Consider the following 25,338-nt stretch of genomic DNA (forward strand, 5'->3'; position numbering starts at 1 on the left):
GGCAAAAAGTGTCAAATGTTAATAATCATAGCCCAATGGCAGATTCAGTACAAGACTTCTAGAGCACCTGCAGACATATACCTAATAATCTTATATATCCAGGCTGGAGTTAGGCAATGGTCTATGCAAGGCTGTCCTTGAGCTGCCAACCTGGTGAGGTCTTTTCCACTGATCCACAAGACTTTGATGACAAAACAGCCTTTGGTATATTTGATTGAAGTAATGAGTTTTTGGTTTACAATTATTCCCTCTTTCTTGCGGTTTGTGGGGAGATTCAGTGGTGCTGCCACACCCACATTTTCATAGGAATGTGTTCAGGAAGTCGTGTTTCCCTCACGCTTGATCAAGCACTCAGAAAGTGGCTGCACCTCCAAGTCTGAATGGGACCTAGTGGTCATCCTTTGTAAATGGACCTTTTAAAGCCACCTCAGCGGAGGTAGACAACAGATCTGCCAAAGAGCATCTGCTGGAAAGCACAGTCGTTTTCTTTTCTTTTTCTACGAGAAGTAGCATCTCAGCTTCACAGTGGCTGCAAAGAGGGTTGAAGGTGGTACCTTGGCACTCATGGAGACATGCAAGTACAGTGCTTGTATTCAGCCTGATTGTGGTCTGAACCCACATAAACATGACAAATTCTGGATTGTTCTGCCACACTGTGAGCACAGCTGGAACCCACACTTCAGTGACATGGTGAAAAAATAGAAAACAATGATGAAAAGCATCAGAAGACACAGAGATAAAAATCTATAAAAAAAAAACATTTGGAGAGAGCTGTTTTTGCATCCATTCAGCAGAGCAGAAGAACAAACTGAGGAGACTGCTGCCCGCAGGAAGTGACATGTATGCTCAGAACCTGACACCAAGTTTTGAGCTCCAGAAGACCTCTTCCATCCTGGCAACAGGAAACATCATCACCCACTTGCATGCCTGATTCAGTCTTGCTTGTCAATGGAAACGATGGTCTCCTACAGGATCCAACCATTTAGAAAGAAGATTTAATCTCTGCTCACTTAGTCCTCGTATCATTGAGCAATGCCCTCATCTCCAACATGGAGAAAGTTGTTCTGAATGGTCTGAGAATTTCTGTAGCTGAATAAGCAAAACAGAGAACCTTTCATTCCACTTACCCCTGGACCCTGCTACTGGGAGACAACATTTATTCTCAGATTTAATTAAAGTCCAGTTACATTTGAGTTATTTCCCTGCCCCAAAGCTTCTTACATTTGTCTGTGCCCGAGTCAATGGAAGGTGAAATGATGTGCCCAAGGCTTATGTTTGTTTCAGGACTTCATCTACCACCCTTCATTACACATAATAAGAGTGGTATACATAATAACTCCCTCTCCTAACTAAATTCAAGCGGGCGATAGCAATAGGAAAAAGCATTCTCCTCCTCCAATTTGACATGTCCAGTGCGTTCGACATGGTTAACCATAACATATTGCTAAGACTCCTAGATTACTTCGGAATCGGTGAAAACATTCTTAATTGGATCAAGGGTTTTCTAATCACCAGAACATACCAAGTAAAATCAAGCACAAACATATCGTCAACTTGGAAACCAGATTGCAGAGTACCGCAAGGATCACCACTATCACCGATCCTTTTCAACCTCATGATGGTCCCACTAGCCAAGGCCTTAACCCATTTATCTACGCTGATGACGTTACATTATACATCCCCTACAAACATGATCTCTCAGAAATCACCAACAAAATCAAGCTCAGCTGAAGCATCATGAACTCATGGGCAAACGCATTCCAACTAAAACTTAATATAGAAATAACACATTGTCTCATCATCTCATCCCAATACAATACATACAAACCCACAAGCATTAACACCAGTGGCGTTCCTAGGGGGGCGGACACCCGGGGCGGTGCCCCGCCTCCCCGGGTGCAGCAAGGACCCCCCCCCCCCCGCAAAAGAGCCCCCCCCGGGTGCATGCCGCTTGGGGGGGGTGCCGCAGCGCGCGCTTGCTGCGAGTTTACTAACTTTGCTCGTTTGCTGCAGCTCCCTCTGCCCCGGAACAGGAAGTAACCTGTTCCGGGGCAGAGGGAGCTACAGCGAACGAGAGAAGTTAGCGAACTTGCGCAGCAGGCGCGCGCCGCGGCACCCCCCCCAGCGGCGTGCACCCGGGGCGGACCGCCCCCACCGCTCCCCCCCCTTGGTACGCCACTGATTAACACCCCAGGATATACCCTCCCTATCTCAGACAGCCTGAAAATTCTCGGAGTAACAATCGACCGAAACCTTTCACTAGAGACCCAAGCAAAATCCACCATAAAGAAAATGTTTCTCTCAATATGGAAACTTAAATGCGTGAAACCATTCTTCCCGAGAGAAATATTTCGCAACCTGGTACAGTCAATGGTCCTAAGCCACGCAGATTACTGTGATGGCATCTATGCAGGATGCAAAGAACAAATTATAAAGAAACTTCAGACCACCCAAAACACAGCAGCAAGACTTATATATGGAAAAACACGCTTTGACAGCACCAAACCACTCTGAGAAAAACTGCACTGGCTTCCAATTAAGGAACGTATCGCTTTCAAAATCTGCACGACAGTTCACAAAATTATTCACGGCGACGCACTGGGATATATGACAGACCTCATCGACCTGCCAATCAGAAATACTATAAAATCAGCACGATCATACCTAAACCTCCAGTACCCAAGCAGTAAAGGACTCAAATATAAATCCACATATGCATCCAGCTTCTCCTAGTTGAGCACACAACTTTGGAACTCACTACCTAAAGTACTAAAAACTACGCTTGACTACATGAATTTTCAGAAAGCATTAAAAACATATCTGTTCAGAAGGGTATACCCCACCGACCCAACATAAAAAACCTGGCACCTGCGACACAACGTAACCAAAGACCATAATGGACATATCCTAGCTCTTCCTCTCCCTAATTAAGTCCCCCCAATTGTATTTATCATTCCACCATAATATTACCTGTAACTGTTCATACCTTGTATCTGTTCATATCAAAATCGGCTAACGCCGTTTACGATACTATGTAAGCCACATTGAGCCTGCAAAGAGGTGGGAAAATGTGGGATACAAATGTAACAAACAAACAAAATAATTTAAAACAATTTAAAAACAAGATACTGAGAAGGAAAGAGAAACAAGAACGAACAACTGGGACCATAGACATTCACTGTATACCAGATCCCAAGAATCACTCCCCATACATCAGAGAAAAATAATAAGCCTTCATCCCCGATTTAAACTGAAGAGCACTCCATTCAAATATTTACTGAAGATAGGAAGTTCTACAATGATGAAACCAGAATATGGAAAGCGGAATTCCATGTACAGTCAAAACGGTGTCTCGAGGGAGGAGACGCAAAGAAAGGTGGATCATCGCGAGAGCAAAGGCAGCAAGAAGTGTGTCGACCTCTTCTCACAGCCTTAATAGCAAAACGTAATACCTTAGACTTAATCCTACATGGTACTGGTAGCCAATGTTCCTTTCTCAGGGCCAGAATCACATCACAAAGTAATCAAATTCAGCATTCTGAATGGTTTGCAACTTCCCCAGGCCCTTCAAAGAAAAGCCATTATATAAGAAGTGCAATAATCAATACATAGTGAATCATCCACAATATCGGGATTCAGTCAAGCTCTCCTTTCTTCCACTGTTTTTCTTAGAATAGAAAATGCCCTCTCCAAAGACACGCTGGTAGCAAGAATGCACAGGATCCCCCATGCAAGTTTTGCTAGTTTTGGCCAGCACTTTTCCTTCTTTTTTCCAAAATGATAGAACATCATTGTCAGCATCATCAGTAGAGCATAAATAACTGTCTAATTTGTGAACAACAGTCTTCCGAGGAGACATTGTTCCGTAAAAGTCGCTTAGAAAACTTCTAATGCCGACATCCATCTACATTCATTTGGAGGGGCCTGGCCTGGACTCTTCCACAGATGTGACACTTTCTGAAAGTGTGGATTGTGGAGGATCCCAAGATGTTCATGGATTTGAGTCTTCCGTTTCAAGCTGCTCGTATAACCTTCTCAAAGATTCTGTTGCCTGTGTTTTAACATCCTCGGTGAAGATAAGTGGATTGTCTTTCAGGCACGTGTGTAGAAGGGAAACAACATTGAATAGTGGATGAATCCGAAAATGAGTCTCGATCAGGTTTTGAAAACACTCCTTCATGCTAGCAACAATGGATTGATCAGTTGTAGTAACCTTCAGATGCTTCAACAACTGGGCACGGGTTGGAAGGACATTGCAGATGGCAGGGGTTTGGTCACCAGACAAGACTCTTGTTGCTATATCAAAGGCAGACAAGAGGCAAATTATGTCATTTAACACGACTTCATTCAAATCCAAAAGCAGCTTCTGAAGTTTTTTTATCATTGAATTCAGTTGCCAGTTGTTTAAGATGTGTTAAGTTTTTACTTATTGAGTCCAGCATTGTATAGATGCTGTTCCATCTAGTTGGAACAGCCTGTTTAAGGTTAGTCTCAAGCTTCCGATGCATTCTTGAATGCTTGACATGTTTGACAATGTCCTTTGAAACCTTTATCAGACCACTTACTTCCGCTGCTGCTGCAGAATCAGAGTCCATGAACTAATACAAGGTTTATGGCCACTGCCGATCCTTGAATGCAGCCTTCACATTAGCTCCATTGTCAGTCACATATATATTGTCCTGCCGGTAAGCCCCAAACTCTTCTAAAATGTCCTTTACAGTACAGTAGATCTGATATTTGCCGCAGTGTGATTTTTCTAGCAGAGTTCTGGTGGCAAGGATTATTGAGTTAAGATGATAATTTGAATCTAATTACTGTACAGTAACTGTTTTACGTATGGCATCCCTGTACTATCTTCAGTCCACAGTTGTTATACCAAATTTAATTTGCTTTTTCAACAGGACAGTTCTTTTCCCTTTTCAGCAATAGCCTAGACACTGTTCTGGCAGGGGAGTATCTGATCTGCAGAAAGCTGGCCATATTTTGCACCAATTGAAACCAGCTTCTCAGTGAGATGAATGAAGCCAATACCATCGACCACAGAGAAAGGCCTGATGTCCAAGGTACACACTGAAGCAACTGCGTCAGTAATTTCTGCTCTCACTGTTGCTGGCACGGTCATTCTGTGTTCATGACTCACTTTTTGTAAGAACTCCCCGATGTTTCTGGTGCGCATATGCTTTTGCCCACAACTTGCTGCATGCGCTTTCAGACCACTGGTCCCGTCACGTGACTTCCACTTCAACGCTGTCTTGCAAATCTTGCACCTGGCGAAACCACTGTTTTGACCATCCCCATGGATAACAATGAAGGACTTCCACACTGACCTAGCTCCATCGTTCTCAAAAAAAGACAATCTCTCACTTTCTTTTTACCAATTAGAGCTTGTACCATTGTTTTATCCATGACTACAGCTAATCTAAAAAAAAAACAACAAACCACAAAAAATGTGCCTTAGTGAGACAGAATAATAGGATTCAATTATCTCACGGGATGGGTATGTCTGAATTCTGAAACATGATGTAACAAAGTTGAAATCAGCAGCAGAAATAGCATTTAAATCACTCTGTCCTTTGATGATGTTCAGAGAAATCATAGCCATTATGTATCGTGCACAGTGCAAAACAGGCATCCATATATTCCATATGTAGACAATTCAAAACAACCAGCTTCTACAGAGACTGCCTCAGGGAGTACATCCAAAACTTAATTAGTTTCACATTTCCATCTTCCAAAATTCTAGACAGCAGATAAACAGAATTAGTAGGAGGGAGGGAGGGACCCAAAGCAGTCCAAAACAACTCCTCTGGATCATTTGGGTTTATAAAAGCAAAACCATGTGCATGTCAAGACTGCATAAACCAATTCAAACAAATGCCCTTAATATAATACTGGACCAGTAGCAAGCTATAATGAAACAGTGATGGAATATTCATTCACAAACCAAACAATAATCCAAGATGCCATTTTATTTAGACTTCTCTATTCTCAATTATGGACCCCCGATTTAAAAAAAATATATAGTTCCATTATGTGCCTTTCAGGAAGCCTCCCACAGTCAGAACACACCAATGTTTGCTACAGATCATACAAATCAAAGAGGACATAAATGCAGACCAGTAACACACACAATGACACGGGAGCAGGTAACACTTATCATAATCTGACTCCCTGACTGACCAGTCCACTACAACCACAAACTAATCCCATTTTGGTGCACTGCAGCAGCCACGTGGCCCACGTTCCCAGTTGTGAAAGGAAAAAAAAAACCCAAAACATATACACACACACGTTCAATCTTTTTACACTAAAAAGTTCTCTCTTGGATGCAGAGTTGCAGACACATTTTGAAATTAAGCACAAGCAGTATAAAGCAACTTACCGCTCTTCAGAAGGGCCACCCTGTGTGAACGATCAATAAAGATTAATGAATAAAACTGGCCTCGAGTCAGGGCTAGTCGGGTTGGCTTGGCTGCCTCACTCATGCTAGCTCCAGCCGTCCAGGTGCCGAGTCCTCCTGAGTCTTCAATGAACTTGAATTGAAGACTGAAGTTTCCCTTCCCTCACTGCCTTGCTTCAGTTCAATGCTGCTAGCCTGGGTTGGCTTCAAAACTGTTGGCGATATGAGCCGGATCGGGACAGGAGGAGGAAGAGGCAGGCTGGCTGGGTCTTCCGAGGTGGGGAAGAACAAGGTCTCAGGTCAGGCTTTCACTCAGTCTCAGGCTGCCTGGCTGCTTTCTCCGACTCGGCTGTCCTCCCTCTCTGTGCACGTGCCATGCCAGCAAAGGAGAGACTCAGACTCTTCCTCTTTCAGTTTGTTGCTGAACTGCTCTCTGTATCTCCAACCTGAGTCCTAGTACTCCTGAACCAATGGGATAGAGGGATAGTGAGAGAATCAAGGTTGATCAGGGACCCTCTCTTACACATGCATGTTGAGTGTGTGCCTGCACACACACTACTACTGCAGCCCGGGAGAAGACAGAGCGAGCAGCCGAGAGTCGACATGAAGGTAGGCGTCAGTTTACCGCGAGTGCAGGGGTTATTAGCGCTCCCGCGGGGTGGGGAAAAAACCCTCTGTTTGCACCCCTGGTAAAACTTAGAATTTTTTCCCATTACCGTGGATTACCGCATTTACCCACTCCCGTGTCATTCTCGGCAAGTCACTTCACCTTCCATTGCCTTAGATACAAACTTAAGATTGCAAACTCTCAGAGGACACAGAACACCAACTGTATCTGAATAGGCTACTCCTCTATATAGCTGCTGGAATCCACTACAGTGATTTGGGATTTAAAGTTTCATGCTCCCCTTTCCCCCTCCCCGCACTTACCTTTCATGCCTGTAGTAATCAGACTCCTGGTGATGAATTTCCTTCACGTTGCTAGAATAACACTGATCTGGATTCATTCCTTGGCGTCTGTCTACATCCCGATACAGGTCTCCCTTCTTCCTGTAATACTCGTCACAGTCCTGCTCTTCTCTGTAGTGGCGCCGATGCCCTCCGTTCTGCTGGGAACGGCCTTCATGCCTTCCTCTTTCACGGGAACGATCATTCTTTTCTTTTAAATACTGTTGGCTCTTGTCGTGGTGGGGTCTGCTCTCTTGAGACCAAGATGCCTCCTTTTTCTGGGATGGTACGCTCCTGGTTCCAGGTCCATTTTTCAGCCGCTCTGGTCTCACACGGTGGTCTGAACCTTCTTCTCTGTGCCTCTGGTCTCTGGGATCTTGGTTCTCCCTGTTCCTAGGGATTCTGCTCATGGTCGGGTCTATTTGAATATGGACCTAATCTCAGTACTGTTTTCACGTTATGCAGATACTTTCTTCCTGGCTGAAAAGAAAAACAGAGAATGAGAAAGTTTTATGAAGTTCAAGTCAGAAGCCGACGTATGACTCAGCCTCAGAGTTCCAGAGTAACAAAGGCTATACCACACCACATCACTTGCTTAAAGCACTCAAAGTGGTAGTTAGAGCTGCAAAAAAACCTTCCCACCAGTTCCATAACTTTTCTCTGTAGTAACTAATAGTCTGAGGTGAATAAACCTATATCCATAATAAAAAAACAAAACATACGAAAACTTAAAAACCCCAAATTCAAAAGTGTTGTTTTAGTTTTAGAAACTAATATGTAAGAGTCAACATTTATGGACTTGTATTAAGATTGTAGCATAACCAAATCAATCATAATCACTAAAGGCCTGTTTCAAAAGATATGTCTCAAGACTTTTACAAAAGGCTAACCTCTCAATTCACATGGTAATGAATTCCCCAACAGAGACTGAGCAAGATTCCTCAGATCGAATCAGGTGGGAAGATGGAATATCTAACAGCCATCTTGAACGTGTAGGGGGTCGATATTCAAAGTGGCTCACTTGTCCGGGAATATTCAACAGCACTGAAACTGGACAGTGCTGTTGAACATCCCTTCGAACCGCCTTTGCTGAAACCGGCTACTTAGTGAGCAGGTGGGTGTGAAGTCGATGCAGGGACAGAATAGGGGCAGTGCCAAAACTTTCAGTCTGCCAACCGGCTGAACAACTGCATAAAGTTAGGACAGAACAAAGGTTCTCTAACTCTTAACTCTAACCAGTCTGAATATCGGCCCATGCCCAGTTAACTTCCAGGTTAGGGCATGAAGTGCTGCCATCCCCCTCCCTCCTGGAACATCCAGAACCACCCCTTCTGATCCCCTTTTATTCCCTCCTCCCCCCATACCAGAAGCACAGCAAGACCCTCCCTCACTTCTACCCACCCATGCAGTGACGTACCTAACTTGGTTGCCACCTGGGGTGGAACAACCCCCTTCTCCAAGCGTTGTCACCTCCCCACCTGCCTCCACCTTCCTCCAAGCAGGGGGTGCACTGAACCCAATCACCTCACCCTTAGTAAGCCACTGCACCCACAAATGCTGTGAGAGACCCCCCCCCCCCTTCCAATGCCTGCTCCCCCTCATACCCCTTAGAAGCAAAGCAAAATTGCCCTACTGGATCCCCCTCCCTCCCCCACAGTTGCAGGCTTACCTGTCTGTTTTCCTGGTGGTCCAGTGGGGAAATGGGGGAGCGATATCCACTTGTTCCTGCCCATTGTAGCTGCCTCCCTAAAACTGCAGCCACGACTTCTAGTGGTAACCATTTTAAGGAGGCAGCCTCAAGGGGCAGAACTGAGTAGGCATCACTCTAGCCCATCTCCCCACTGGACCACCAAGGAAGAGGGGCAGATAAGTCTACAACCATGGGGGGGGGGGAGAGAAACAGTGGGGATCAGAAGGGGGCAGATCTTATGCAAGTCCCAGCCAATATTCAGCCAGCACTCACGTAAGTGTCGTATGTAAGTCCCGGCTGAATATCAGCCACGACCTGCATAAGCTCTGGAGACTGAAGAATTAGCCCCAGAAATATATTCAATGCCGGTGGCTGGATGTGGCCCGACATTGAATATCTGGGGATAATTCTACCCATGGCAGTCAGCATTTTCAAAAAATTGCTGACCGCTGTGGGCTGAACATTGACCTTAATTTCAAAGCTACAACCAATGGGGTTTCAGCCTTATAAATCAAAGTCATGATGTTAAACATGTAGCTCTGTAGGTAACCAACGTAATGACATCAGCATTAGTATATAATGACACAACTGAGAAGTGTTAGATATTACTCAAGCTATTGCATTATGGGCAATTTGGAGCGCACAAAGGGAAAACTGAGGTAACCCTAGGAACAAAGCATTACAAAATCAAGATGTGCCATCACCATAGCCTGAACCAATGTATGGAAATGATTTGGGCTCAAAGATCCTTTAAAACGATAAAGCATCCATAATTTGGAAAACACCACTTTAGTCTTGCCATATTAGGAGAGACCAAAGGCCCATCAAGATCAATATCCTGTTTCCAACAGTGGCCAATCCAAGTCACAAATACCTGGCAATATACCAAAAAGAGTACAACAAATTTTACACAGTAACACAGTAGATGACAGCAGATAAAGACCTGTACAGTCCACCCAGTCTACCCAAGATTAAGGTATGATGTGATACTACATATATATACTACTACTTACGCAGCGCTGTACAATATACTTGACCTTATTTTCAGGGCACAAATCGTAGAAGTCTGTCCGCACTGGCCTTGTTCTCCAACTACAAAAGTTGTCAATGAAGTCCCACTCCAGCCCATCCAAATCTGTCCAGCCATGATCAGAGCACAGACCATAGAAGTCCACCCAGCACTGGCTTTGCTTCAAAAATTACTGGCGTTGCCATCTGATCACCGCTAAGTTTGTTTGCTTCCATGCTTTCCACACAGGGTTCTTTTATGTTTATCCCACACATTTTCAACTCCATTGCTGCTTTCATTCTCCACTACCTCCTGTGGGAGGACATTCCAGGCATCTGCCACCCTCTCACAACATTATTCCTGAGTTGGTCCCCTTGCCACCTCATTTGAAGTCCTCTAGTTCCATTACCTTCCTATCTCTGGAAGAGGTTTGCTTGTATATTAATACATTCAAATATCCGAATGTCTGTCTCATAGCGCCCCTATGTCTCCTTTTCTCCAAGGTGTACATCTTCAGGTCAAGTCTCCCCTCATACGTCTTCTGGCGCAAGCCCCATACATTTTTGTCACTTTTCTCTGAATCGCTTCAAGTCTGAGACATAGGCCATAGACGTCCACCGGCTCTGTCCTTATGTTCCAACTACTGGAGTTACCGTCAAAGCCCACGCCAGCCTATCCAAATTTGTCTCATCATTTATGGGACAAAGACCGTAAATGTCTGCCTGGCACTGTCCTGACATTCCCAACCACCGAAGTTTCCGTCGAAGCTCTCTCTAGCCCATCCTAAACCGGACTGCAATATGCAGGACCCAGATCATACAAGCCAGCTCAGCCTTAGTTGATGCAGCCAGAGTCGCCATCTAAGCACCACTTGACATATAAACACATATGCAACCCTTTAAGTTTTGTTTTTATATCATTTTCTAATTAGAGATCCTCTGTGTTCATCCTGCACCTCTTTGAATTTCACCAGTTTTTTTCCCTACCACCTCCCTTGGGAGGTCATTCCATGCATCCACCACCCTTTCCGTAAAAACAAATTTCTGGCAATACTACTAAGTCTACCACCCCACAACCTCAATTCATGTCCTCTAGTTTTACCACTTCCCCTTCTCTGGAAAATATTTGTTTCCAGATTATACCTTTCAAGTATTTAAACGTCTGTATCATACCTCCCCTGTTCCTCCTCTCCTCTAGGGTACACTCATTCAGGTCTTCCAGTCTCTTCTCATATGTCCTTTGACACAAGCCCAATACATTATTGTTGCCTGCCTCTGGAGCACTTCAAGTCTTCTTACATCTTAGCAAGATATGGCCTCCAAAACTGAACACAATACTCCAGGTGGGGCCTCACCAACGACTTGTACAGAAGCATTAACACTGCCTTCCTTCTGCTGGTTACACCTCTCTCTATACAGCCTAGCAGCAACCTTCTGGCTAAGGCCACCCCCTTGTCACACTGTTTCGTCACCTTCAGATCCTCGATAATATCACCCCAAGATCCCCCTCCCTGTCTGTGCATGTCAGCCTTTCACCTCCTAGCACATATGTCTCCCTTGGATTTCCACTCCTGAACGCATCACTTTGCACTTCTTTGCATTGAATTTTAAATGCCAAACATTAGGCAATTCTTCTAACTTCTGCAAATCTTTTTTCATGTTTTCCTCTCCCTCCGGAGTGTCCACTCTGTTACAAATCTTGGTATCATCCACAAAAAGGCAGACCTTTGGCAATGTTGCTCACAAATATATTGAACAGAATCGACCCTAAATCTGATTCTTGAGGCACTCCACTCCTTACCTTTCCTTCCTCCAAGTAAATTCCAGTAACCACCACTATCATTATTATTATTATTGTTTGCATTTGTATCCCACATTTTCCCACCTCTTTGCGGGCTCAGTGTGGCTTACAATAAGATATGAATAATGAGAATACAGTTGTTACACATTGGTTATGGGTTACATTGTACAAGTTATGTGAGATAATCGAATTATCATTAGGAATATCACAATGGGACATCAACAAGGAGACTTTGGGAGGAGACAATGGGAAGCTTAAGGGCAGTGTTAAGACACATAGGCACATGGTGTACATATTCCTGTAAGTATATGTATGAGTAATGTGGAATTAGGTGGGATGAGAGATCATAAGTGGATGTGTGATGCATTGATGTAAGTGAGTGTGGACTCTATGAGTTTTGGTTTTTTCCGTAAATTGTCTCAAACAGATGGGTCTTCAGTAATCTGCGGAAGGATGCTTGTTCGTGGATCGCTCTTAAGTTGCATGGCAGTGAGTTCCAAAGATGCGTGCTCGTGTGAGAAAAGGTTGACGCGTGTAGCGTCTTGTATTTCACGCCCTTGAAAGTAGGGAAATGGAGGTTGAGGTATGTTCGGGAAGATCTCCTAGCATTTCTGGGTGGTAGGTCAATCAACTCGGACATGTAGGCTGGGGCTTCGCCGTGAATGATCTTGTGGACTAGTGTGCATACCTTAAAGGTGATGCGTTCCTTCAGTGGAAGCCAGTGTAGTTTCTCTCGTAGTGGTGTTGCCCTTTCATATTTTCATATTTCATATCCCTCCTATACTGTCTGTTTTCCAAGCTGAAGAACCCTAACCTCTTTAGCCTTTCCTTGTACAAGAGGAGTTCCATCTCCTTTATGATTTTGGTTATCCTTCTTTGAACCTTTTCTAATTCCGCTATATCTTTTTTTGAGACATGGTGACCAGAACTGCACACAATACTCAAGGTAAGGGTTGTACCATGGAGTGATACAGAGCCATTATAATATCCTCCATTTTATTCTATCCCTTTCCTAATAATTCCTACCATTGGTTGTTTTTTTTTTTTGGCTGCTGCCACACACTGGACAAAAGATTTCAATGTATTATCCAAGATGGCACCTAACATCAGGTAACTATGATTTGGATTATTCTTCCCAATGTGAATCACTTTGCATTTGTCCACAATAAATTTTATCTGCCAATTTAATCACCTCACTCATTCCTATTTCTAGATCATTCATAAATGTGTTAAAGGCAGGCCCCAATACAGTTCTGTGGTGCACTCCACTACTCACCCTCCTCCACTGAAAGGAACGGCCATTTAACCCTACCCTCTGTTTTCTATCCATTAACAATTCCTAATCCGTACAGCACATTGCCTCCTATCCCATGACTTTCAAGAGTATCTCCTGAGGGACTTTGTCAAAAGCATTCTGAAAATCTAGAAACACTACATCAACCGTCTCACCCTTACCCACATGTTTATTCACGCCTTCAAAGAAATTAAGCAATATAGTGAGGCAAGACTTCTCTCAGGACTATGTTTTGAAAATGTTTATTTTTTTATAACCGTGATGTGCCACTTCTGGGTTTAAAATTCTCAGCACTTCCTGATTTACCTAAGATTACTCAGACCCAACGTAAAAAATTTATAGCTCAAAAACCTTTGGCTCTTCAGTGTGGAGAACAATCTTTCTTGAATTTCCCCTGTAAGTGTTTGTTGAAACTATAAGGGAATAGATAGATTTTTGGGGGGTATCTGATCACTTGAAATTTTAAGGGCCCTGTTTACTAAGCTGTGTTAGAAGCAAATTGTCGTTTTTAGCGTGTGCTTAACTGTATAAAAGCCCATAATATTCCTATGGACATCTACATGGTTAGCGCACACACTAAAAACGCTAGTGCACCTTAGTAAACAGTCCTAAGTGAGAAGATAACACTGACTATTTATAGTTAAGCAATTTGCTGTGATGAAATTTGTAAGATCCTTACCTTTTACGGTTTGATTGTTTAATATATTTCTTCTTCATCCTATATAATAATTCCTATATAATAATTTGCACCTCCGTCTGGCTGCCTGGGTTCGTAACATCTTTAAGAGGCTGACGTCAGCCAGTCTCCAGGGTTAAAGGAAAGGGAAGGGGAAGTAGGTTTCAGTTTCTGAAGTTGAACAAGCAAAGGAGAGGGGAAGATAATAGGTTTAACAGAGCTGTTCCCATAATAGAGATACAGAGAAAAGCTTTTATGGTGTCAGCATGGTCCGTGAGGCTTCAAACCTTTGCTGTGAACTCTCTCTCTTTCTCTCTCTCTCACACACACACACACACACACTCTCTCACTCTCTCTCTCTCACACACTCTCTCTCCTAACGGTTCCCTTAAAAGCATAATTGCCATTACATGATAACCTCACTAGCACCCGTTTCATTTGTTTGAGAAACGGGTCTTTTTTACTAGTTGTTACTAACTACTGCTCTCCCCCCGACCCTCATTTGGAGGTCTAAAAGGGCTTCCCTTTAATTTAATTCTTTAAGCGTATTTATTTCCTACACAGTGGCGTAGGAAGGGGGGGGGCGGGAGGGGCGGTCCGCCCCGGGTGCATGCACTCGGGGGGGGGGGGGGGGGGGTGCCGGCTCCGCTGGTTCCCTGCTCCCTCTGTACTTCCGGGGCAGAGAGAGCAGGGAACCAGCGGGGCCGACGCAGCTCCGAGTGACCCGGGGGGGGGGGTGCGCAGCGGCGACCCGTCCCGGGTGCCATTAGCCCTCGCTATGGCACTGTTCCTACATCTTTTCTTTTGGGAGCTATTTCTATATCATTGTAAATTATGTACAGTGTGTTTTGTTGGCATATTTCAATTAAAAAAAAACAACACTGTCATGTCTGGTCAACGTTTAACACGGCATCTGTAATAGAACCACTATCTCGCTGGGACTCCACCCTCATTTATTTTCCATTCTTAATCTCAGCCTTCAGACAGGACAATTCCCAGCCTGTCTTGGTCAGGCTGTGGTTCGCCTTATTCTGAAAAAAACACAACACCATCGACCCATGTATCCCTGCCAATTACAAACCAGTTTGGAACCAGTCTTTCTCTCTAAAATAAATGAGAAAAAAGGTTTTCTTGCAACTTCTGCACTATGCTGAAATTATACATATCTTTCGTCTGTAGCAATCAGGAGTTTAACTGGCCCATAGAACAGAAATAAGGATCAACCACCAAGGTGGAGAAAAAGGATCCGCTACGATAAAGATAATAGTGAAGCAAGAGAGTAGCGTGATCAACAGGACTCTGCCGAAAACCATGGAGACGAGATTGAAATGCTAGTATGTTACTACAAATCAAGGTAGGGTATACACAAAAAGTAGCACAGAGTTGATCTTGTTGGGCAGACTAGATGGACCGTGCAGGTCTTTTTCTGCCGTCATCTACTATGTTACTATGTTACTTTAACCTTTATAGCCAATACATTAAAATTGGGGGACAAAATATTTTTTTAGATATGTAAGTGATAGGAGGAAGTGCCATAATAGCATTGTGAAGCTCAAGTGTGAGGGGGAGGAATACGTAGAAGCCGATAAGGAAAGCTGAACTGTTTAACAATTATTTCTTTTCTGTGTTCAAGGATGAAAGGCCAGGGGTAGGACCACAGAAAACAAATGCTAATATGGATGGATGGATGGTACAGCAGGACAGATTCTCAGAAGACTGTGTTCACGAGGAGCTAGCTAAGCTAAAAATAGACAAAGCGATGGTGCCCGATGGAATACATCTGAGGTTACCAAGAACTTGGAGATGTTCTGGCGGCTCCGTTGTCGGACCTCTTCAATACTTCTTTAGAGTCTGGAGTGGTCCCTCTACATGACCAGAAGTAAGGAAGAGGTTGGGAATTACAGACTTGTCAGTCTGACTTCAGTGGTGAGTAAACTAATGGAAGCATTTCTAAAGCTGAGGATTGAGAGGTTTCTCGAATCGAATGGCCTGCAGGACCCGAGGCACCATGGTTTCACTAGAAGCAGGTTTTGTCAGACAAATCTTATTGATTTTTGTGACTGGCTGACCAAACAGTTGGACGTGGGAGGAGCACTAGATGTGGTGTACTTGGATTTTAGCAGTCTTTGACACAGTTCTGTACAGGCGACTGAAACTGAGGTCCCTTGATATGGGCACTAAAGTGACTGACTGACTGACTGGGTTAAAAACTGCTTAAGTGGAAGGAGGCAGAGGGTAGTGGTAAAGCGAAGATACTTACCTGTAGCAGGTATTATCCGAGGACAGCAGGTTTTATACTCTCACAAGTGAGTGACACCAATTTGCGTCGCCTGGTCCAGCATTTTGCCATAGCTAAAAGAGAGCTTTGTGAAGTGCGAGCCATGCTTCACCACACATGCGTCAGTGCTTTCCCGCGCATCGCGTGAACGCGGTCTCCTCAGTTTTATAGTATAGCAAAAAATAAAGTAAAAAGAACAAAGAAGACAACTCCAAGGGGGGGTAGGAGAGATTGTGAGACTAAGAAGCCTGCTGTCCTCAGAGAATACCTGCTACAGGTAAGTATCTTCGCTTTCTCTGAGAAAAAGCAGTCTGTAGTATTCTCACAAATGGGGAATCCCTAGCATCCAGGCTCACCAAAAACAACAAACATTGTCAATTGGGCCTCACAACGGTGAGAACATAACACAGATTAACCTGAAACTATAATCTGAATGAGAGTTCAGCCTGGAATAGAATAAAACAGGCCTAGGAAGGTGAAGTTGAATTCTAGACCCCAAACAGATTCTGCAACACTGACTGCCCAAACCGACTGTCGCATTGGGTATCCTGCTCAAGGCAGTAGTGTGATGTGAATGTGTGGACTGAAGACCTCGTCGCAGCCTTGCAAATTTCTTCAATGGAAGCTGACTTCAAGTGGGCTACTGACACGGCCCTGACATTATGAGCCATCACATGACCCTCCAAGGCCGGCACACCCTGGGCATAAGTGAAGACAATGCAATTAGAAATGGTGCATTTCATGATGGTGATCCCCATCCTGTTGGGATCAAAAGAAACAAAAAGCTGGGCGGACTGTCTGTGGGGCCTGGTCCGCTCCATGTAATAGGCCAATGCTCTCTTGCAATCCAAGGTGTGCAAGCTGCTTTCGCCAGGATGGGCATGAGGTCGGGGAAAGAATGTTGGCAAGACAATAGACTGATTCAGATGGAACTCCGACACCACTTTCGGCAAGAACTTAGGGTGCATGCGGAGGACTACTCTGTTGTGATGAAACAGAGTAAGGTGCATCTACCAATAAGGCCTAAAGCTCACTGACCCTACAAGCTGAAATAACAGCCACCAAGAAAATGACCTTCCAGGTCAAGTACTTTCAGATGGTAGCAATTCAATGGCTCAAAAAGAGCTTTCAACATCTGGGTGAGAAAGATTTTGAAATATCATGACACTGGTGGAGGTGTCACAGGGAGCTATGACAAAAGCAAACCTCTCATGAAGCAAACAACTAGAGGCTCTCCAGAAATGGGCTTACCTTCTATATGTTGATGATAAGCACTAATTGCACTAAGGTGAACCCTTACAGAGTTGGTCTTGAGAACAGACTCTGATAAATGTAGAAGATATTCAAGCAGGGTCTGAGTAGAGCAAGTAAGCAGATCTAGGGCCTTGCTCTCACAACAGATGGCAAACCTTCTCCATTTAAAAGAGTAACACCTCTTAGTGGAATCTTTCCTGGAAGCCAGCAAGACCCGGGAGACATCCTCTGAGAGACGAAAAGGAAGCAAATTCTAGGCTCTCAATATCCAAGCTGAGAGAGCCAGAGACTGGAGGTTGGGATGTAGAAGTGATCCCTCATTCTAAGTAATGAGGATTGGAAAACACTCCAATCTCCATGGTTCTTCGGAAGATAACTCCAGAAGAAGAAGGAACCATATCTGCCATGGCCAGTACAGCACAATCAGAATCATGGTTCCGTGGTCTTGCCTGAGTTTCAACAAAGTTTTTTCCACTAGAGGAATTGGAGGATACGCATACAGAACACCTGTCCCCCAACTGAGGAGGAAGGCACCTGTTGCTAGTTTGTCTTGGGCCTAAAAGACAAAATAGAAAAACATGCCTATAAAAATCTTACAAATGCAAGACAGAGCCAAATCCTGGTCTTATTATTAAAGATGAACAAAGAAACACATTTTTTAAGTAATAAAATCAGAGTAGTTACTAGATTGAAGGGGGGCAGACTCAAGAAGAATGTCAGGAAGTATTTTTTCACGGAGAGGGTGGTGGATGCTTGGAATGCCCTCCCGTGGGAGGTGGTGGAGATGAAAACGGTAACGGAATTCAAACATGCGTGGGATAAACATAAAGGAATCCTGTGCAGAAGAAAGGGATCCTCAGGAGCTTAGCCTAGAATGGGTGGCAGAGCTGGTGGTTGGGAGGCGGGACTAGTGCTGGGCAGACTTATACGGTCTGTGCCGGGGCTGGTGGTTGGGCAGCGGGGATAGTGCTGGGCAGACTTATACGGTCTGTGCCAGAGCTGGTGGTTGGGAGGCGGGGTTGGTGGTTGGGAGGCGGGGATAGTGCTGGGCAGACTTATACGGTCTGTGCCAGAGTACTACTACTACTATTTAGCATTTCTATAGCGCTACAAGGCAACGCAGCGCTGCACAAACATAGAAGAAAGACAGTCCCTGCTCAAAGAGCTTACAATCTAATAGACAAAAAATAAATAAAGTAAGCAAATCAAATCAGAGCCGGTGGTGGGTGGCAGGGATACGGTCTGTGCCAGAGCTGGTGGTTGGGAGGCGGGGTTGGTGGTTGGGAGGTGGGGATAGGGCTGGCCAGACTTGTACGGTCTGTGCACTGAAGAGGACAGTACAAATAAAAAAGTAGCACATATGAATTTATCTTCTTGGGCAGACTGGATGGACCATGCAGGTCTTTTTCTGCCGTCATCTACTATGTTACTATGAATGAATGGCAGTTCTTAAAAGGGCAAATGCATTAGTGATGCTGAAGAAAGGAAGTGATGTCAGCTGACCAAATGGAATCTTGAGAGAAGACCCTATCTGTGACCCTCTGGAAAGATGATAATAGAGTGATCCCTCACCAAAAGAACCAACTTTGGTCAAGTGATAAAGGCTACAGGAAACAGCTGCGACTGAAAATGGCAGCAAATGTTCCAGATCTTTAAAAAAAATGATTGCATTGTCCATGGCAGAGCAAGTGAGGCTTGAGGATCCCCATATGGGGGCAGTAGAAGCTGTGGTGAGCTGCAACTGTAACTATGTGGCAATGCAGAGGAAGAAGTGCACAGTTAGTTTAAGGAGATGAAGGCAGACGTCTGAGTGAACTGAAAGGAGGCAGAGTGTGATGGTAAATAGAATCCGCTCAGAGGTTGGCACTGAGGCCGATTCTGTTTAATATATTTGTGAGAGACGTTGCTGAAGGATTAGAGGGGAAAGTTTGCCTTTTTGTGGATGACACGAAGATAGCCAAAAGAGTGGATACACTGGAGGGAGTAGAAACCATGAGAAGAGTGGAGGAGTGGCCTAGTGGTTAGAGTGGTGGACTTTGGTCCTGGGGAACTGGGTTCGATTCCCACTACAGGCACAGGCAGCTCCTTGTGACTCTGGGCAAGTCACTTAACCCTCCATTGCCCCAGGTACAAATAAGTACGTAAGCCGCATTGAGCCTGCCATGAGTGGGAAAGCGCAGGGTACAAATAAAAAAAAAATCTCCAAAATTTAGAAGAATGGTCAAAGGTGAACTGTCTGGCAGTTAAAATGTTAAATTTATCAGGTTTCTTCAATTAAGCTTAGCCATATTATTACTACTACTATTTAGCGCTGCACAAACATAGAAGAAAGACAGTCCCTGCTCAAAGAGCTTACAATCTAATAGACAAAAAATAAATAAAGTAAGCAAATCAAATCAATTAATGTGAACGGGAAGGAAGAGAGGAGGGTAGGTGGAGGCGAGTGGTTACAAGTGGTTACGAGTCAAAAGCAATATTAAAGAGGTGGGCTAATACACACTACTAACACAAAAAGTGGAGGAAAAAACACCTCGGTGAACCACCCAAGCTCTTGGCAGATGTATAGTGTTAAAGGAAGAAAAGAGCCAAAGGCTATGCAGCTATCAAGCAGACAGTACTTAGCTTCTCCAGTGATTATGACAGGAGTGACATGGACAAGCCAAAGAGATGTTTTCTCCAGTTCTCATCCCACCCAGGAACAGCCCCCTTCCTCTCCCCCCTACCTCATGCCACCCAGGTGCAGCCCCCTCTCTCTTTGCTCCCAACCTTTACTCTGGTTCCGGGTTCTGGGGTTGGCAAATGGATCTAGATTTGCTCGACAGGGTTGATCCAGTCCTGGTCTTACCCCATTGCATGCAGGGACTTGTGCTCTGGCTTTTCTTAGGTCTTCCAACAGGGAAAAATCAGAACCACAAGTCCCTGCATGCAATGGGGTAAGACCAGGACTGGATCCAGTGGCCCCCCCACCCCATCACCCTGTGTCCTCCCCTCTCCCAGCCCCTTCTCCCCCCTCTCCCAGGTACAGCAGCAGCAGCTACACATACTTCCTTCAGTTCCGAGTCTGATCCTCTAGCGCGCTATTTTCAGAGCCGGGAAGGGCAGAAGTAGAGGAGCCCCGGCCCCCCCCCCCCCCCCCCCCCCATTTACCTCTGTCTCCCCCCGTCTCCGCTTTTGTCGCCTTTTTAATTCCTCCGACTCTTCTCCAATTCTCTGAAAAAGTCACAACAAGTCGAACGCGCGCTCCTGTGGCCTCACCCTCACCTGTACGTGCGCGTAACTGTAAAAACGCCCATTGAACGTGCGCGTACCACTGCGCAGAACAACAAGGACGTTTAATAGACAACGCGGAAAGCCATTAGGTCAGTCTCGGTTTCCCCTTCCCCGCGCAGCCGTCATTGCCTTCCTGCTCCATCCACCTGGTTGCGCTTTATTGTTGTTGTATTTTCAGACATAGGGATGTACACAGAGCAAGTATAATAATGCAATAACTTTTCATAGGTTCAGTAGTAATTTCCTATAAATAATAATCAGTGTGTCATTTGGAGGGGCTGGTTAAAGGGACACCCTAGTACGTATTATATTCGTGCAGAGATTTTCTTTTCTCCTGATAAAAGGCCACTAAAACAGGCATCATATTAAGAGACTCAGGTGCTCAACATTCAGAGTTTATATCTATTTATTTACTTATTTAAGACATTTATATCCCTCATTAAACATAAATTAGGTTGAAACCTGGGAGCATTTAAAATCTTTTTTTTTCCTGTGTCTAGATCAAAATAGAAAGATGGTTTGTGCACTTGCTCTGTGGCATTTATAAAATGCGTACTGAACAGCCCATTGACACACACTTATCAAAATAATACAAATCGCTAAACTGAGAACCAAGGAGAGGAAAAGAAGCAGGTTCACAGGCAGCAGACAGAAAGCGGATTCATTATCTGCCTTAGCCATCAAGACCCTCGAGCCACATCCACCAATGATCACAAGCGCCTGATCCAAGGAGGCACCGCAATTCATGAGGAATGCTATTCAGTGGTGTGCTGGAGCAGGCTCTCACAGGCTCTCGAGAGCCGTTTGTTAAGTTTTTAAGAATTTTGGGAGCCGGTTCTCCATGGCTACTTTAAACAAATGGATCCCAAAATGTGGGCTTGGGCCCCTCCTGAATTCTCTTTTACTTTGCTGGCTAGAGAGAGAGCCCCCTGTTAACAATTTACCAGCACACCCCTGGCTATCATTGATTAAGAGACCCGCAGGAAATGACAATTTGTGGATGAGTTGCTATGTCCCCATTTCCTTTTTAGGGATGAGCAGTGACAAATGCATATCAGCAAATGGAGGGGACGCAAACGGCCTGAAATCCTACCCAACTTGACAAGAACCACCCCATCCAACTTCGAGAAAGCAGAGCTTTCCACCACCTGGGTCATGAACGGATCCTGATATGGAACTGGAAAACCAATCAAAAACCCCTGCATCAAAGTAGCCATGGCTTCCCTGTTCAGGTAAACTTGCAACCAAGGGCACAGGGCACTGAAAGAAATAGGAGTGGAGGCCGCTTTTTTAGGCTCACTGCTTAGTAGGTTGAGAAGCTGGGGGAGGGGTTTTCTTGGGATACTTGTAGGGGCATAATCGAACGTCGCCAGCGAAATAGATCACCGGCAATCTATTTTGGCAGCGGCGCTACAGTTGGCCAGAGCCGTATTATCGAAAAAGATGGCCAGCCATCTTTTTTTTCGATAATACGGTTTAGCCCGGCCAAATGCCAGAGTTCGCCGGGGTTGAGATGGCCAGTTTTGTTTTTCAGCGATAATGGAAAAAAAAGAAGGCGATCTCGAACTCGGCGACATCCAAGGCATTTGGTCTTGGGAGGAGCCAGCATTTGTAGTGCACGGGTCCCTCTCACATGCCAGGACACCAACTGGGCAGCCTAGGGGTCAGTGCAGTGGACTTCAGAAAAAGCTCCCACATGCATAGCTCCCTTACTTTGGGTGCTGAGCCCCCAACCTCCCCCCCAAACCCACTACCCACAAATGTACAACACTACCATAGCTCTTAGGGGTGAAGGGGGCAACTACATGTGGGTACAGTGGATTTTGGAGGGCTGCCATTACCAGCACAAGTGTTACAGGTAGGGGTGGGTGGGCATGGATCCGCCTGCCTTAAGTGCACTGTGGTACCCACTAAAAGTGCTCCAGGGACCTGCATACAAGCAGGCCTCTAGGACTTGTTGCTGCTGTATAAACTTGGCACACCAGTTGACACCTGAAGACTAATCTCTTTGAAAAAGTCCTTTATTTGAATAAGCACGTTTACTCACAGTTAACTACAGATCAGAGGTTGTGCCCCACTGGCAAAGAGTCTCGCTGGTACTGAGATTAGCATTAGGTCAGAGCTGGCAGAATGGTGTACAATGCCCTCTTTCAGCAACATTCAAGGTAATAACTTAATTCTCTAATGTGGGTAACACATGAAAGGGATCTAAAACTGGCTTACAAAAATGGCCACTACCTCATGGACTACCAGAAACAAAACAGGGCACACTCTGACCCAGTTAGCAGGGGGGAAAAGCACCATGGGAGTACAGCCCAGTACCCTACACCCACCACAATGCATTGCTAATGTGACTCTGCAGGGCACCTAACAGAAAAGGTGTCACACTCACCCCAGAGCCACATCACGACCAGGGAAAGGCTGTCAGAGGATAGAACACATTCTGCTGTCATGGAGGTGGGTACGGTATTTGAGGCTGGCATAGAGGCTGGCAAAATATGTTTATAATTGTGTTTTTTAGGGTGGGAGGGGGTTGGTGACCACTGGGGGAGTACGGGGAGGTCGTCCCCCATTCCCTCCAGTGGTCATCTGGTCAGTTGGGGCACCTTTTGAGGCTTGGTCGTGAAAATAAAAGGACCAAGTAAACCCGGCGAAATACTGCTTAACAGTGCTTTTTTTTGTGCCATTATCTGTGAAAGTCGGCCATCTGATAGCCACGCCCATGCCCGCCCATGTCCCGCCTTCACTAAGCCGCCGACACGCCCCCTTGAACTTTCGCCGGCGAGGCGACAGGAAAACAGCGATGCTGTCAAAAACGTCGCTTTCGATTATACCGATGTCGCCACTTTTAAGAAATCGCTGGCCATCTCCCGATTTATGTCGGGAAATGGCCGGCGATCACTTTCAAAAATAAGCCTGTTGGGCAAAGGGTGTACTTACTGCTCCACATGTGTCAAAATTTACAATCAGCAAAGGGACACCAAGACTTGTTAGATCACCAGCACAAGTCTGAGGAAGAGGAGGAAACTGCGGCTGCCGCTGACATCGCTGCGTGAAAGGAATGGTTAAAACTGGAGGAAAGTCCAGAAGTCTGGGGGGAATCGTAGAACCAGCAAATTTCTGCATATGTGTTAATCACAAATTAATTTTCTGGGTCCTCGAAGACGTGGATATTTATTCTCATCCATCTTGTTACAAAATTCTTCGTTATAATTGGGCCAACACCATCCCCCATAGTGTTACTATGCATCAAGGATGGTGCCAGCATTTCTCAGAAGCAAACCATACTGAGCAGGGTGTTCATGCCCCCAAACACTAGCCAAGCACAGGGAAGACCTGCATCTGCAAAAAGATATCAATGTAGGTTCTTCATTTAATCATTTCCCTTACTGACTTAAGAACTGTTTCCCATAGCTCAGTCAAGGAAACAAGGGCAGGCGGCCCTCTACTGTCCAGAGCATACACAGTGGGTTTCCCCTTCCCCTAGTGGAAGAGTGAGAGTCTGAGGAAGAATCAGACGAGGAGGAACATGAAGATGAAGAAGAAGGCCTATGCTTCCCCCCTTTTCTATGCCTAGAAGCACTCTTATTTTCTTAAGTTATCTCTGATTATGCCAACCCAAATTGTCCCCCCCCCCCAAAAAAAAAAAAAAAAAAATTAGCCACCACAAGGGCTCCAGCCTCATCTGATGTAACCACCAGTTGCATAGGTCCGAATCCAGCTTCAGAATGTGAAGCAGGCTCCTCATCAAAGGAAACTGGAACACAGTATGTGGAACCTCAACGTCAGGGGTCCATGACCAATGCAGCAGGAGGAGGGGAGACATCCGGATCCTCATCAGTAAGCTGGGCCTGAGAACCACAAGAAGAGGAAGGAGCAGCATCCGAGCCCCTACCCAAATGCCCATGCCTACCCTCCATACTTCGCCCTCACCCTCCCACCCAGGAGGGGGGGAATTCCAAGCACTCGAATCCCAACAACAATGGAGCCTGGGTGATCCCCACGAGGATGGGAGTGGCCCTGAAGACCTGGATCCCCAGCCTCTATAAGAGGAGGGAGAAGGAGGGCCCCACTCCTCCCCAGCATAATCCTTATCACAATCCAGCTCCTCAGACTGAGACCCAGGGGACCACCCCAATCCCATGACCTACTACCCCCACGCCATAGGGCAGGAAACCTCTGACCTGAGAGGAAGCTGAACTGGCTGCAGCAGCCAGGAGCTCCTCACTTGGCTTGAATTTAGCCGTGTATCAGAACCTAACCCAGAAGCCCCCGACTGCTTAGATTTTTTTTCTTTTTCCCATGGGAAGCGGCATCAGCAGCAATTGTAGCCCATGCATCTGCTTTGGAAAACCAGGGAGGGGCAGAAGCAAGAGTAGACCCAGCCTCGGGACTCACCGACTCAGGAGACTCGCTGAAGGAATCACCTGCAGACAGGGAGAGTTCAGCCTGATCAGGCATCAATGCAGGCTCCCCTTCTGCCATTATCACAGGAACCATCGCAGCATAAACAGGACGCCTCCGAGGAGCAGGAAGGATGATGCTGCGAGGAGCCCACCCCTTTTATGCCTTCCCATCCGGTTCCACCTCGGGTCTCAAGGAGGAATTCCAATTGGGGAATTCTTCCCGCCATAGTCAGATTTAAAGAATGCTTCCAATCAGAAGTGCTTATACAGCTGTCTTCACATTCCCCCCTTCCCCCCTCCCCCCCCCCCCCCC

General features: G+C 45.4%; 1 protein-coding gene across 1 annotated transcript in view; it reads right to left on the reverse strand.

Moving 5' to 3' along the window:
• Positions 1-25,119, reverse strand: part of MARVELD3 (MARVEL domain containing 3) — a 70,574-nt gene extending 45,455 nt beyond the window's left edge. Inside the window, exons 1-2 of the mRNA XM_030205075.1 lie at positions 25,018-25,119; positions 7,331-7,782 (exon numbers count right to left, since the gene is read on the reverse strand). Coding sequence (XP_030060935.1) covers positions 7,331-7,782; positions 25,018-25,119 — 554 coding nt within the window. The remainder of the gene's footprint in view (positions 1-7,330; positions 7,783-25,017) is intronic.
• Between the last annotated feature and the right edge of the window lie 219 nt (positions 25,120-25,338).

The sequence above is a fragment of the Microcaecilia unicolor genome, chromosome 5, assembly GCF_901765095.1.
Source record: "Microcaecilia unicolor chromosome 5, aMicUni1.1, whole genome shotgun sequence".
NCBI classification, from domain to species: Eukaryota; Metazoa; Chordata; class Amphibia; order Gymnophiona; family Siphonopidae; genus Microcaecilia; species Microcaecilia unicolor.